The following is a 15,214-nucleotide window of genomic DNA, read 5'->3' on the forward strand; positions in this document are numbered from 1 at the left end:
ATTCTTTCATTGCAATATGTGTGAGCCAATGATATCTAAAACTATTCCAAATTTCAAATCCATAGCAATAGTAGTAGCTGAGACATAACGCTGTGACAGATGGACGGACAAAGCCGCACCATAAAGTTCCTTTGCAACTATTTTGGTACGAAACCCTAAAAAGATTACTTAAGGATACGGTGTAACTATAGGAACAGAAAGGGTTGCTATAGATACTAGTATACAAGGTAAAATCCAATAGATCATTAGTATTCTTTTAAGGAAGTGATTTACCGGTAAAATTAGGCATTTATCAGCAATATATATGAAAGAAACACGTGTCTAAAAAAACAGACAATGTTTACATACATACGTATCTGTCATGCCTGCCTCCCATTAGGATAGGAAGAAACAATGAAACGCCAAATGCTTCGATTCAAACAAACCTCTTTCGCTTCTTCCACATTCATCAATCTTTTTATGCACGCTTGCCGGTTACGGGTACTTTTAATTTGGTAAAACAATGTTTTTTTTTTGGTTATTTGATTAGAATTTTTTATTTAATTCCGCTAACATTAATATGTGTGCGACTGCCAACGTTTGAAGATTGCCCACCATTATTACTACTTACCAGAAGTTTCACAACTTTTCATACTAGCCATCAATCTCAGACTGCCATTTTGTTTATGCACGTTTTGCGACACGTGTTTCACCTCTAAACGAGGCATCTTTAGGCAAATTATTAACCGTTGGTTACTTAAACTGAATTCGCAGAAAAATGTGCATGAAGAAAATAAAAACGTGCGTATACAAAATGGCAGTCGAAGATTGAAGGCTAATATGAAATGTTGAGGAACATCTGGTAGTAATGGTGGTCAATCTTCGAGTGTTGATAGTCACACGCATACTATTGTTAGCGGTATTAAACAAAATAATTTCAATTAAATAATCGGTGATATGAACTTCCGCAAGATAACACCTAGTTCAGTAAAACAAAAAATATTTTTATTCATTTTAGATCCGTATCTCTTTATTACTGTAGCAACAAATTTACGTCAGAGACCTACATATATAACGAAGGTGGCATAGAAACCATTAACGCCAGAGGGCAATACCCTCGTACGATCGGTAATATCCTATCATGTTCTCATATAGACAATTAACTAGCAAACAAATAAACCTGTAAAGTATAAGCTTGCTTCCTTACATAAATACTTATAGATTGTGTCCCACAAAAAAAAAACGGATTTTAATTGTAACAATATTAAACTATTTTTTATTTTAATTTAAAAACCAAACTAACTGACTCAGAATTTTGATAAAAACTCTATGAGATCAAAGAAGTACATACTTTCAGATAAAAAAGAATTTTCTAAATTGGTTTAGAACTGACGGAGTTAAGAGATAGCAAACATAAAAACAGCAACCGAATAGAGTGCCTCCTTCTTTTCGAAGTCGGTTGAAAAGATTTCCCCTCTTTTGGTAAATAAGGATTTCCCTATTCTGTGAATCATATCGTATATGTTCAAGTTACGCACCATAATATTTTCGCTTTTGAATGACGACATGATATTTATACCAAGTAAAGCGTCATTAAATGAAGTTTGAGATACAGGAAAAATTGTTTCCTCTTAATGAATACCTACTGTGGGTGGTATCTGATCTCTATGGACTTATCTTACAACTTGTATAAAAAACGACAAATTTATATTTACTTCAAACCACTTATTACTAAATTGATGATATACGTAGTAAAGCGACGTAAAATATTTGATGGCGTCACACTTTATAGTGTAATCTTTTTTTATATAAGGCAAATTTCGTAAACATCTTGATAGATATATCTTCTATCAAAATAACAATGTATAAAGTAAAAAATAAAAACAAGAAACAATTTGTTTATGATTATTGCCATATTATTTTTTTAAATACATTCTTTCGAAAATGTCTACATTGTTTACTAATCATATAAAAATAAAAATAAGTGCACGGCTGTTATACCAACAGCTATAGACAGATAGACAATAGTTATAGACATTTCAGCCGATGACCTTGTTGATAGATCGCTTTAACATACAACCTCAACTTCTGATGGTCGCGGGTTCAAACCCGGCACAACACAAACATTTATTAGTATTCATGACCATGTCTATTTATATTAGTCTGGATGTTTCTTATGTACAATAAGCATATATTTACAAAAAAGTATTTAAGTATGTCTATCAGTTATTTGTTCAGTGGTCATAGTATAAGTTTCGCTTAGTTTAAGACTAGATGGCGCTGTGCAAATATGTCCAGTGATATTTAATATTATATTAGTTTTATTACTGCCATTGTTTTAAGACACACGTTACTCACAGGGCGAGAAGTCTTTTCCGGGCACCGTTACATTTGTGTATTTACTATCCACTGGAGAGTTTGTTGGAAAATTGATAAACTTACTATACGACGGTGCTGTTCTTAATGAATAACAATAGAATGGTAACCCCGCCTGCGCTATCATTATACGCTGGCAGGGCAACAGTGAGCCATTGTGACGAATTCAACAAGAATTAATCACGATCGTTTCCAGGGGAAAATGCTTGTAGGTCGACCTGATAGTGCATACTGCTAGCAATGGGGATTAACGCTCCCATCTTTAACAATCCCTCTCCCCCCATACGACGGTGGTGAAGTCACGAAGACTGAAGTCGGAATAGAAAAACTATGTCACGAATATGAACTAGCATTATAATATAATAATAACAATGTTTTGCATTATTTTGATGACTCATTCACATACCTACTCGCCTTATGTTATATATTCCATTAATATATATTGTTATAGTAATAGATATTGTCTAGGTTACCTATTAGTGACTAAGCAACAAAAACACGCCAATTTCGCTCGGACAGCATTAATAATGGTGACTAATAAATAGAACAGTTGAGTTTATAATAATTAATTACTACGAGTACAACTTATTACGGCGATTAGCTCTAAGCGATAGCACATTCTTATCTTTTATAATTTATGGTAGCACGATACGACACGTCACGATATAATAAGAGAGTAGCACGATTTTGATTTTCCATCAACGGTAACATCGTGCCGTTCATGGCCACTAAAACACACTCTACAAACTTTACAAAGGACTGCTCCGCTTTGGCAGAAACAAAAAAAAAACTATTACAAATGAAAACAATTTTCAAAAGTTTATAATCAGTGTCACTCAGGAGGTATAAGGATTCTAGCATACCCATATATTTGGATATATAGGTCATCCTGTAATTTAACTGTCTTCATTAAAATACCTACATACATTTTGTTTTTCTATTATGCTTTGATGATAAAATTGTAACGTGTTGTCAGATGCTACGTTAAATTGTAAAAGCGCCCATTAACAGCCAATTTTCACCAAATTATTCTTACATAGTTTTTTGATACCCGTATTATAAATATCGCCCGTATATGTATATTATAGATGATATTAGTTCTGTAGGTCACTCCTGAAAAATGTATCTGTGTCAAAGTATTTTGGCAAGATAAGAGTATAATTTGGGTCACTATGTTTAGTTAGACATAGGTATAACAAGAATAAATATCCCGAATGTTTATTCTTATGTTACAATACATATGTTGTTATTTCGAACCAAAAAAAAGATAGGCTATGATTATCATGACTAGTCTAAATTCGGATAAAATGTAACTTATAAATTATTTAGGGATATGGTGTAACTGTGTACCAAATATATTTTGAATTCGTTTAGAGTAAGAAATATACAAACATGTTTAAAATCTCTTTTTTGTGAATTTATTATAGACACTTGTAATATTTTCAATTTTATGGTTCGAAATGTTGTTTCAATCAGTTACCGACAAAAAATGTTACTATCACTCTTGGTTAATATAATCTTATCATTATTATCGAATATCCTTCTACCTTCTTTACCTATCCATATTCCCGACCAAATCTGGGATCACATTTGGGGGTACATGGGTAACAAAACGAGTCTGTTGTTTAACTGCGTGTTGAGCAGATCAAATCTCGATAAATCTTCGTCGGATATGCATAGTCTAATCAGCCGCGATCTCCGTGCTTCATTTAACAAATCCGCAGCATGTTCAACTAGTGTTGGGTGAACGATGTAAAATACAAAAGCGTATAAGAAAACCTATACGCAGGATCTACGTGAACCAGGTTTGTCCTTATCCCTTCTCTAACCCAACAACTCATTAACAAAAGGGCTAAAGTTAAAACACACATACACAACAGTGACCACCAACAAAGGCTAAATAAACAAACAATCATTTAATCAACAGAGATAAGATAATAATAACTCCACGCTTCATTCTCTACGTAAGTACTCGTATATTTTATCTGCGCCCGCAGCCTATCTTGTTGTTGATTCATCCCGTTTGGTTGACAAGCCGACTATGGATATTTTTATGGAAGCACTTTATAGTCAGTCAGATTAGCTCCGCGGGGTTCCCATTTACTAACGAAACTCAAAAATTTTATTCTTATTGAATGTTTAAGCCCCATAAGAACATCTATTACAGCTTTGCAGGTAAAATAGTTAAGATTTCGAGTTTCTTAGTCATTTTTTTCATCTAATATTAAAGTGACCTTTCATATTAATATAAATTTGACCTACTGTTATTTACTTACATTTGGATAAATAAACTGGGAATATAAACACAATTTTTGTATTCAATAGCGAGTTAAATAATTATTTATACTTAGGCCATGGTTAAAAAAACTTTTAATATTCTGGAATAAAATCGGCGCTTGCTTGCATTGGCTTCGATTCAAGATTTTCGATAATTCCTATTATAAATCACACTTTGTGGAAAATGTGAAAGATAAAGTTAATAAAGGTTATTTTTATTTATATTTATATTGTATTATTTAATAAAATTACTGTGTCAAGTGACTGATATTGTCCATTTTTTATCATAGGGTTTGGTATTCTCTATTTATTTTTTAATAAAACTTGAATTAAGATTGTATTAAAACTTAAGCGAAACATCGAGGATAACTCGGTTGTAATTGTATTTTGAATTGGATGATAGAGTAAAAAAAGCTATCAAAAAATATATAATTAAATATGATCCGTTTCAATAGAACTTAATGAAAAAGTAACCAATTTTATTAAAACTATAATTTCATAAAATATGATAATTATCACAGTAACTCTTTATAGGAATTAATTGATTTTTATTTATGGGATATCAGTGAACTGTGATGTGAAGGCATTGCCGGCCTTTTTTACTGAATTCTATTAAAACGGACTATAAGTGAAGGGCATACCTGAGTACAAATTCTCCACCGTGTCGTATAGTTCCCCGGTGTACGTGTCATAGAATTCAACGGAAGAATCCACTGACACAGCAAGCACCTCAGCATTGGGCGACAGCGCTATGTGAGGTGCATTCGCGCTCTGTGTGTACTTGCCGGTTTCGAGCACGTGGGGCGACTCGCCGCGAACATAGTCGACTGTGTTAATAACATTGGTAAACATAATAAAGAATATACAATTCAATTTTAACAACTTAATTAATTAAGAGGTAAAAAATTAAAATTACAACAAAAACAAAAAAGCATAAAGAAAGAACATATCTAAAATGTTAAATCGAAATAAATAATTCTATCAATGAAACTGAATACGGATGTCCGAAAAGAAACACAATGTCTAGCTGTCAAGTTACTAATTTGGAAAGTACAGTTTTTTGTCCTTTTCAATCCATGTATCATTGATAATATCTAATGTTTAATATGAACTGGCAGAGAATCCTCTTATAAGGATGTCGTTTTAATTTCACCCTGTAGATACAAAAACAACCATACCATAAATACCATAAGCGTCACTATACATGTATATGTATGATATAGATATGGATATATTTTGTAATGTCTTATAAGATATGATTTATAAGCTATACCAATTACCACTTTCTATCAGAAAGGCTGCTAACTTGTTTGCCACCTCTGTCGTAGCATAGAAAATACATATTTACATGTAAGTATTCCCTATTTTATTTTTACTTGACTCATAATTATGTGCCTGCTGTGATAAAATCTCTATTAGTAATAGTCAATTCTTCGACGATTAACATTTAAATAGAATGATTCTGGTAATCTTGACATGTTATATTGCAACAAGCCTTACGACATTACATTATAATAATTACATAGTAATCAAATAAGTGAGACGGCAGATAACAAAAATGTAAAAAATGCCCTGTAGATATCAAGCGGAAAAAATTAAACATCTCTGTTTGACCATGTTATAAGTAAATGATTTCTTGTCTGATATGACGTTTACCATTCGTGATCAAATATCTTAATATTGATAAAAAGATCTATGTAAACATAAATATAATTAAGCTTTATTCGAAATAATAATGAAATCAGAAAATTAGGCATTTAATTATGAAAACGTAAACAATAATTTTGGCTAGGAAAGACCCAATAACATACGTATTTGTTGGAAAATAGCAACAGGTAAATAACGTGATGTCTCCGCACCGCGCTAAAGCAACTGACGCGTGCGTAATACGAGTAGGTATCATCGTATTTTCCTAATGATTATGATATCTATACATAAACACGTTATACAATCAAGTTTTAATATGCATACGTAGTTTGTAGACATCGTAAATCGTTTACGTCGTGTCGAGATAATGATTTTATTTATAAAGTACGGAGTCAGTTTAATGTCAAATGAAAGGATGACGAAACTGTTGTACGATGAGAAAGTGGAAGGATGTAAGTGCCGGATGAGAGTTGAATTTACCTATTATGAACATATGGGTCGTTTATTGTTTGAGGAAGAATTTTAGTTTCTTGAATCTGGTATACGTATGTATGGGACAAGTTCTAAAGTAGTTCAAGCATATATAAAGATGCAGTATGTAAAGATATAACGCCTTTCGGTCATACTTCCTACCTCGCAAGGTTTCTAGCATGATAATATAAAAGTTAGTAAAAGATTTGACAAAAATGTTGAAATCGATCAATAGTCCCATCGTATTCCATTTAGACACTTTCTCTTCGTGTTTATGGAGACATAGTTAATAATACTAGTAAATCCCTAATAATCGTGCAAATCATAATAGATGCCAAATTTAGAATAGTCAAGGAAAATTCTAAAATACACGATGAAAACGTCTGTTCTTATTATAGGTTTGCCAAAAAGGAATTACGTAGTAAGTTAATATTTTCGCTGGAAGTATTACTACTAAAGAGATTGTTGTCTTTATTAATCATAACAGCCTATGCGTCACTTCTAAGCAACAACCAATGATATCATTTTATCTAAATCGGTTGACATACGTCTAATTTATGCAAGCATACGTGTGCTCGACCCAGGCCAAGGCTTGAACCTGAACTCTAACATTAGACCTGCAGTGAAGCATAATTATAGAATTATATTTAATAGACTATACCGTAGATACTAAATATAAGTATTATGAATGTGAAAGTTCTTAAAGATATTTGTATGTTTGTTATTTAATAACAAATAAATGACCGAAATGGTTTGGATGAAATTTGAATTATGGATGGAGCACAAACAGTCGATATCGGGATAGACAGAGAGAACCGATTGCTATGCTAACGGCTTCTATGCATACAATCGTTTGCTTCATCCACTTTCATAATTCGTCTCACGCATAAATAAAAAAAGAAAACGTGCAGCGGGATAATATAAAATCAAAGTTTGTTTACATGGAGCAAACAAAGTTGCTGTTAATATAAGAATTATTCATGAAACTAATGCTTAAATGATTTGTTGTATAAAGTCTTTATGGAAAATAAACTGAGAACTATAAAGGGCATTACTTTATATTCAATAATACATTTTATCACCATTGAGCGGACAAACTACGTCAATCGAAGTACATATATCGTTGAATATGGTATGAGTGGATTCTACATGAATACGAATACATTGTATTTTATCCTACTTTATAGTGACATTAACGATCTTGTCAAGTTTTAAATTTCTAGATTTTTATTATCAGTTATATCTAAAAATCGGTTCGACGACCGCACGGGTCTTTTCCTTACACATTAAAGATAAGAAAGAAACCTGTTAGTTTCAATATATATCATCCATAAACATCTTTCACTTAATTTGTTTTCATTTAATCGTGATTTAATTTACTAACAAAATTCTCTGTGTGATGATGGAGTTGGAAATCAATACTACTCCATTTCATTAGGTTTTCGTAAAAGTCGATTAGGAGAACAAAGCACACTATATCAGTGCAGGGGGAGGGGGCGGGTTATACCAAACCATCTGGCCAGCGCGTTAATAGTAAGCTTATATCATCCCCCAATACGTGATGAAGTGATACGTGAATGGTAAGATAATAATATATTGGTATAATAATATATATTGTAAATTAAATGTTTATACTAAAAAATCTTTATTACTGTTGATACCTAGTAGTATTGAATATTTAATACGAGATTAAAAGCGTATTTTTCCTACAACATTACCTTGGTGTCATTCGCATCAACTGTCAGGTCGTTGTCAGGTCGGACAACCTCGTGTACGCGTCGTGTGTAGGCAACTTTATAAAGGTAATGCATTTAAGAATATTTTTGTTTACTAAATGTAAAATTTTGTATATAATCTATTACCTAATCAATCTTAAACCGCTGAATAGGATCTCAAATCTCGTAGCTACCAGGCCTACATTATGGAAACATCACTATATATACTATATCCCAAGTGGAGTAGTGACAATCATTTGTCAAACGTTACCCACTATCTAGAGATAGTCATCTCATCCATATTTCGTCGTACACATTGAAATTCAAAGGAGCAGTAAACGAATATATTTCCGAGATATGCTAATAGTGTACATTCAAAATCTGGAAACTTCATTGACAACAATGTATTGGTATCAACTCACGTAAGCTGACGCAGTATATTATCAGGCCACGACGCTGTCCTATATGTAAACCTTTGTAAAAATAAACAGTAAGACGCAATAAGCATCTTCGTGTTAATGTAAAGCACCTATATACAATACAAAAGATAAGTAAAACACGCGCATTACGTATTCAATGAGTACTTACTCTTTGTGTGGTATAGCTTCCACGTGCCGTCCTTAGATATAGTGGCGATATGCGAGGTGTCCACATCGAATGCCACGTCATATATACCCGACGTGTGTCCGGTCAATTCGAAAGCCTTCGTCACCTGTTTGAATTCGCCCGATTTTGTAAAACACACTTCCATTAGTTTCACGTCGGGTGCAAAACCAGTAGCCACAACGAAACGTCCACATGGCGATATTTTGGCGGTGTAAGTATTCATTAAGTATGTATCAAGTTTCTCTAGCTGTTGCCCTTTAAGATCCCATATAACCATGTCAGTCTTCGATGAGCAAGACATCATGAACTTCCCGTTGCTCGATATGCCGAAACCGATGACATCGTCTGTATGCACCTGGAAACAACAATACTTTAAATAAAATATATTTACAGATCTAGTTTAGAGACAATGTTTGGACAATATGTCTAATGATAATCTGTGTTCATCTTTGTTTCCATTTCTTATGAGTTTGTTGACCCGTAAGATAACACACCGAACGCATCATATTTAAACTAATATTTCTTAAGAACAAAGTGATTAACCTCAAATCTCATAACACAACAATCTCGTACTGAATATTTAGTGTGATATAAACTTGATAGTCGTCGATGCATCATGTTTTATGTAAGCAGTGCTCGTGAGGAAAACGACCGGTGAACCTTCCTGCAGCTAAAAATATTTTCGAGGTTGTGCGTGCGACGATCCGAACGTATACTTAGGTACAGACGGCAATACAGTATTGCGTTAAGAATCAAGAAGTCGCCGACATCTTCATAAAAGGACAACGTTTATGAGAAGCACCAACTATTGTATGCGACTGTATCTCGCCAATACCTACGAATTGCATCAAAATTCCATTGTTCCACAGGAAGGTCTTTTTAATCATCTGCCCGTATCCATACAAAAACACACACATATATATATGTGTGTGTTTTTGTATGGAATATATATATATATATATATATATATATATATATATATATATATAATATAAATTATATGCCTATACTACTTCATGGTTTTGTATGTTTATTATTCTTAACATATATAATCTACCTACCAGGCACTATATTATTCAGGAATTCCAAAGTAATTATATATGTAAAATGCATATTTATTTTTTATGCATGTTTATTTTTTACTACATATTATCATGAACTGGAAAAAAACCTCAAAAGAAACATTTTCTATGGAGATTATTTTTTTTAAAGATTTTTTTATTGTATTGATAGATTAATCTTTTTGCTTAGCTTCATGAAATTTTCTATAAGCCTTTTTTTTATACAACTTAGAATGGCAAACAAGCTGACGGCCCACCTGATGAAAAGTGGTAACCGTCGCCTATAGACATGAGCAGTACCATGGACATAACAGAGTATACTGTTTCGCCCAAGATGCTCCCCATGCGTTGCCATTCCTGAGGACTCAGGTGTTATTCCTCTGTACCCTGTAAATTCACGCCATATTCCACCCTTCAAACCAAAACACAGCCGTACAAACACAACTGCTTTACGGTAGAAACACGAATGGGACAGTGGTATCCAAGCAATCGACTTTTGTACAAAGTCTCCCTCTGCCTTTTCTTTAGAAGTACTATTTCATATAAGGAACCTCCGTGTAAAATATGTATGGACCGATACTTTTTCTGTATATTGATCTCCATATACGCTTGCCTGCCAACGTGACCAGCGTCACATCTTATTTCGATCAATATAGACTTTTTTTTCAATTCACAGAGTTACCAAATGGAATAAAATTATTAGAGTATGTTGAGATGAACGATACGAGCAACATTATTCAACATAATGTAAGTGTGTGAGTATGTGAAGGTATGTGAAAAAAATAGAAAATTCTATAATGTTATTACATAATATTTCCCGAAACAAATTTCGACTACTGTTAAGTAAACATGACTATATGTTTACATTTGTATATAAAATAGAAATCTATATAGTCAATGTTACTTTGAAATCAAACTGGCCAGAAGCTTATAATAAGCATTAAAATTTTACATTTAATATGGGAATCCGCTATATTTTTTTGTTCACGTCAATAAGAATGTACCTATTGCTAAAAAGTATTCAGCACATGTCAAACCGTTTTCTATAATGGTGGGAATATTTCTATATTGAAACACGAGAGCTCATTACAATCAGCGAAATCTTGTGACTGAGCCTACACTTACAGTTCTCGTATACCTACAGTTTACAACAATGATATGATATTACACACAAAAACATCCACACAATACAAGAAAAATAATGCACTAACGGGCTTGAACTGTGTATAAATTGAGTGACGAACAATAGTTATTATTTAAGAAATTTGTATAATTATTGTCAAGGTTCATTGCCAAAAACACAAGGTTGGACAATTTTAATAAACACAGTTTCAAAAACTTCTCAATAGTACGAACGACATTGGTATATTTAGCAAATAGGACGACAAAAACAAAACAGGTCCTTGTTTTTCTGTGTTAATTAATAGAATTTTTAATTTAAACATTTTTTTTATGATAGCAATTATAAATGAGATTAGGTGCTCCTATTTTGCTAGAATATATCAATCAACAGGGGCCTGTTTAGAAGATAAAAATCATATTTAAATATTTGACTAGGTACTTAAATAGCTAGTTTCATAAACTATTTTCTATTCGGAAGTATAATATGGGTTCTGAGCAACGTGTTTATATGTTACTACTAATCACACTTAAACGGCTGTACAGATTTTAATCAAATTTGGTACAAATAGCATAATACCCAAGGCATAAGTAGGCAAACAAAGTATAAGACGACCCCCTACTAAATGGAGCGGAAATGCATCGTAGGAAGTCAGTGGAGGCAGTTGCCTTGGAACCATTCAGTCTATGAGGGATATGTCTGATATGATGATAATCACCAGGGCCTACCTACCACCTACTTCACGTACTCTATACCTAAGTAAAGCCGCATTATATAATTAGGCATGAATATAACTTCGAATTGCCCATTCATTCTCTAAGTAATTTTGTTCTCTAGTAAAAAAGATGAGTCAATCGTTGTTGCATTCAACCATATGTAGAATGACCTTTGGTTAAATTGATTCTTAGATTATACAATATATAGACTAGAAATATAAGAGAGAAAACATATATGTTAGAGCGAAATAGATAAGCACAGGACACTCGCCTACACAACATAAGCTCGAAACTGATTTGGCAAGAGTACGATTTTTTTTTAATATTTTAAAGGGTAATTAGTTTTAAGTCAATGCAATTAGTTATAATTAAGAGTGCTATACCTGGATACAACATAAATTAAAAAATAGGACCACAAAACTGCACATATTCAAGTAATTACGCTTATAACATTTATTTCTTTAAATGCTATATTATATAGAACAGTCAAAAGTATTTTGTCGAGAATTGGTGAAAAAATATCAAATTTAACTCAAATAATTCTGAATGTCTACGAATTGAAATTAAATTTATAAAGAATACGCGAATTTTTACTATTTTTGCAATTTCATTTTCATATGAATTTAGAACTATCTTGTGCACACATTTACAAAATACGCACACTAGTGTAACTACTCGTACTTTCTTGTTGTCTCGTTTTTATGACAACATAGCTCGTCTATCAATACGTAGTACGTTATACTACGTCTATGTAAGAATTAGATTATATATTTCAACTATTATAAGATGTAAGAATTAGATTATATATTTCAAATATTATACTTATACAATTTTCAAGCAAAATATTATCATTAATTTATTATTAGTAGCAATAATGTCGACGTTAATTTAATTTTAATAGCAAAATTTTTGGTTTATAATGTAGTATTACTGCTTAATTACATACAAGTTTTTAACTTCTAGATTCTTTTATTAAACATAGCCGTCGAAGATTATGTAAGTGAGTCTTGGCCCCGTTTTCTTATTGTCACAAGCGAGTATAGAATCACAGTTTAACGTGACTTATAACGCAAGCGTTTATGTGCGGTTAAAGACTATTTTATGAACGCTTTGTGTAACCTACTTACGAGTACGATTTCAGATTAAGCTAATGACGTCATGAACAAATATTAACATGTCCCCGCAAAGGACATGACAATCTTTGTTTTATACTTAATGTACGTGATGATCGCAATAATTTCAAAAGTGTAGTTGGTTTCAATAATTTGTTACGGTAGTCAGATGTCACGTTCCAATGTTAGTGTTTATGTCTAATGATATAACAAGATTCGCTTACGTTGTAATTTATAATAAATAAATGTTATACGCTTATTAAATGCTACTATTTTCGGTAATATTATATTTTATACTAGGTTTTTGCCCGCTACTTCGTACGCATAGATTTCAAAAGTAAGAAAACTAATAAAATAGACTACTTCTAGATAGTGTAGCAAGTTAAAACATATATGTACCAGATTTTAAATTTAACTTTTAAGAACAAAGCTGTGAAAATCATATCAAATTTTTGCGTGATGCCGGAAACTACATAAAAAAATACAAACAGAAAAAAATCTTTAAATTATTGTATTGACGTCTATTAAAAGCCCTAATTTTTGTTTTTTTTTTTTATTGCTTAGGTAGAATGATAGTCTAGTTATAATTTTATTATATTATTATAGTATGATAAGATGTAGTAAGTAGAGTAGGTGCCTCTACATTTTGGTAAATAAAATCCAATAAGAGGTCGTGACAGACCACCTATTGTATGGAGCGATGAAGTTGTTTGATTATACAAAAACAGGTAAGACTTAAATACCATGGGTGTGGAACTAATTCGGACGGGGCCCTTGACCAACACTGAAATACTACAGGCCATGAATGAACGAGGTATACAATTTTCGGGTAAATTCACTTTCTTCTCTCAATTTCCCTATTCCATATTCCCTACAGGTAAACAAATAACATGACATCCATTTTACATAGATCACTTTCGTGCTACTTCACGATCGCCCATCTAAGGAATGATCGCAATCAACTCCACTTGACCTCATTGATCAATATTTAACAGAACTATTTAATTATAAGTAAGTAACATAGCGTAACACTAAAAGACAGAGTGATAAATAGTGTGGCTAAGGGAGAAGCGTAGATTTATAAATGACGTAGTGAAAAAGATGTGAAATTGTTTTCGCCATTAAAATCTAGAGGGATCCAATATATAGATATCGCAGTGGTACCGAAATTACTCATGCCTATTCCATTGTTTCTGTCTACACCAATGAAAAGCAGGCGTGACATACATATGTGTTGTTTTATAGTAAGTAGCTCAATTATCAGGGTTGCAAGATTAGCACAAACCACACTACACTCATAATACGAACTCTTGGGTAAGTCATTGATTAATTCGCAATAAACAAATGATTAATCCTCAAACACAATGGTCGCTTATCAGCAATACACTGAGTCATGGTCGGGGAGATGCTTTATAAACCCAGAAAGTACACTGCAATTTCGATGCACAAAAATGACAATTTGTATAATTTATATACGTTCAAGGGCTGTGTGGTTCCGGCATAGATTACAATAGGCCAACCCTCCTTTTCCCGTAGGTGTCGTAAGAGTCGACTAAGGAAGGGCGTGGGATGGGATGGGATGGCATCCCTCTTAAAACATCTCTAAAGCCTAACTGCGGTTGCCAATCCGCCTGCCAAGCGTGACAACTACTGGCAACCCCCCATGGGGAGACAGAAAACAGCGATAATTCTTATAAATACAGTACAAAATTATTTATTGTCATTATAATTTCAGCTGTTAGCTGGTGGTCTACCATGAAATGAAATTCAGAAATTTCGTGCTCAATTTCGTGTTTTTGTTCGTATCAAAATCGACCCAATAAATGGAGCTTAACATTTCGTTCATTATAAATCCTATTCTAATAGTCCAAAGGAACGATATTTTAACATTTTTAATAATTTTAAACAACATGTATTAAGTAATTTTAACATCAAATTTCTGTTTCATTCGTCCCCGAAATTTCGGAAAATACTTCATGGTAGGCCCTCTGTACACTGCTGAACTTAAGAATCCCCCATAGATTACAATAAGGAACAATACTAAGCCACCTACATCTTCATAACTCTGTGATGCATTTTGAGGTTATAAACAGACATCATAGCCTACGGAGACCAAGGGTGTAGCGTATGAGTT

General features: G+C 32.8%; 1 protein-coding gene across 1 annotated transcript in view; it reads right to left on the reverse strand.

Moving 5' to 3' along the window:
* The window catches only part of LOC113520690 (transducin beta-like protein 2), a 131,881-nt gene that overhangs the window by 7,518 nt on the left and 109,149 nt on the right, over positions 1-15,214 (reverse strand). The window contains exons 4-5 of the mRNA XM_031910307.2: positions 9,054-9,426; positions 5,274-5,459 (exon numbers count right to left, since the gene is read on the reverse strand). Coding sequence (XP_031766167.1) covers positions 5,274-5,459; positions 9,054-9,426 — 559 coding nt within the window. The remainder of the gene's footprint in view (positions 1-5,273; positions 5,460-9,053; positions 9,427-15,214) is intronic.

This window comes from Galleria mellonella, unplaced genomic scaffold (genome assembly GCF_026898425.1).
Source record: "Galleria mellonella isolate WM207_F2 unplaced genomic scaffold, CSIRO_AGI_GalMel_v1 utg36, whole genome shotgun sequence".
NCBI classification, from domain to species: domain Eukaryota; kingdom Metazoa; phylum Arthropoda; class Insecta; order Lepidoptera; family Pyralidae; genus Galleria; species Galleria mellonella.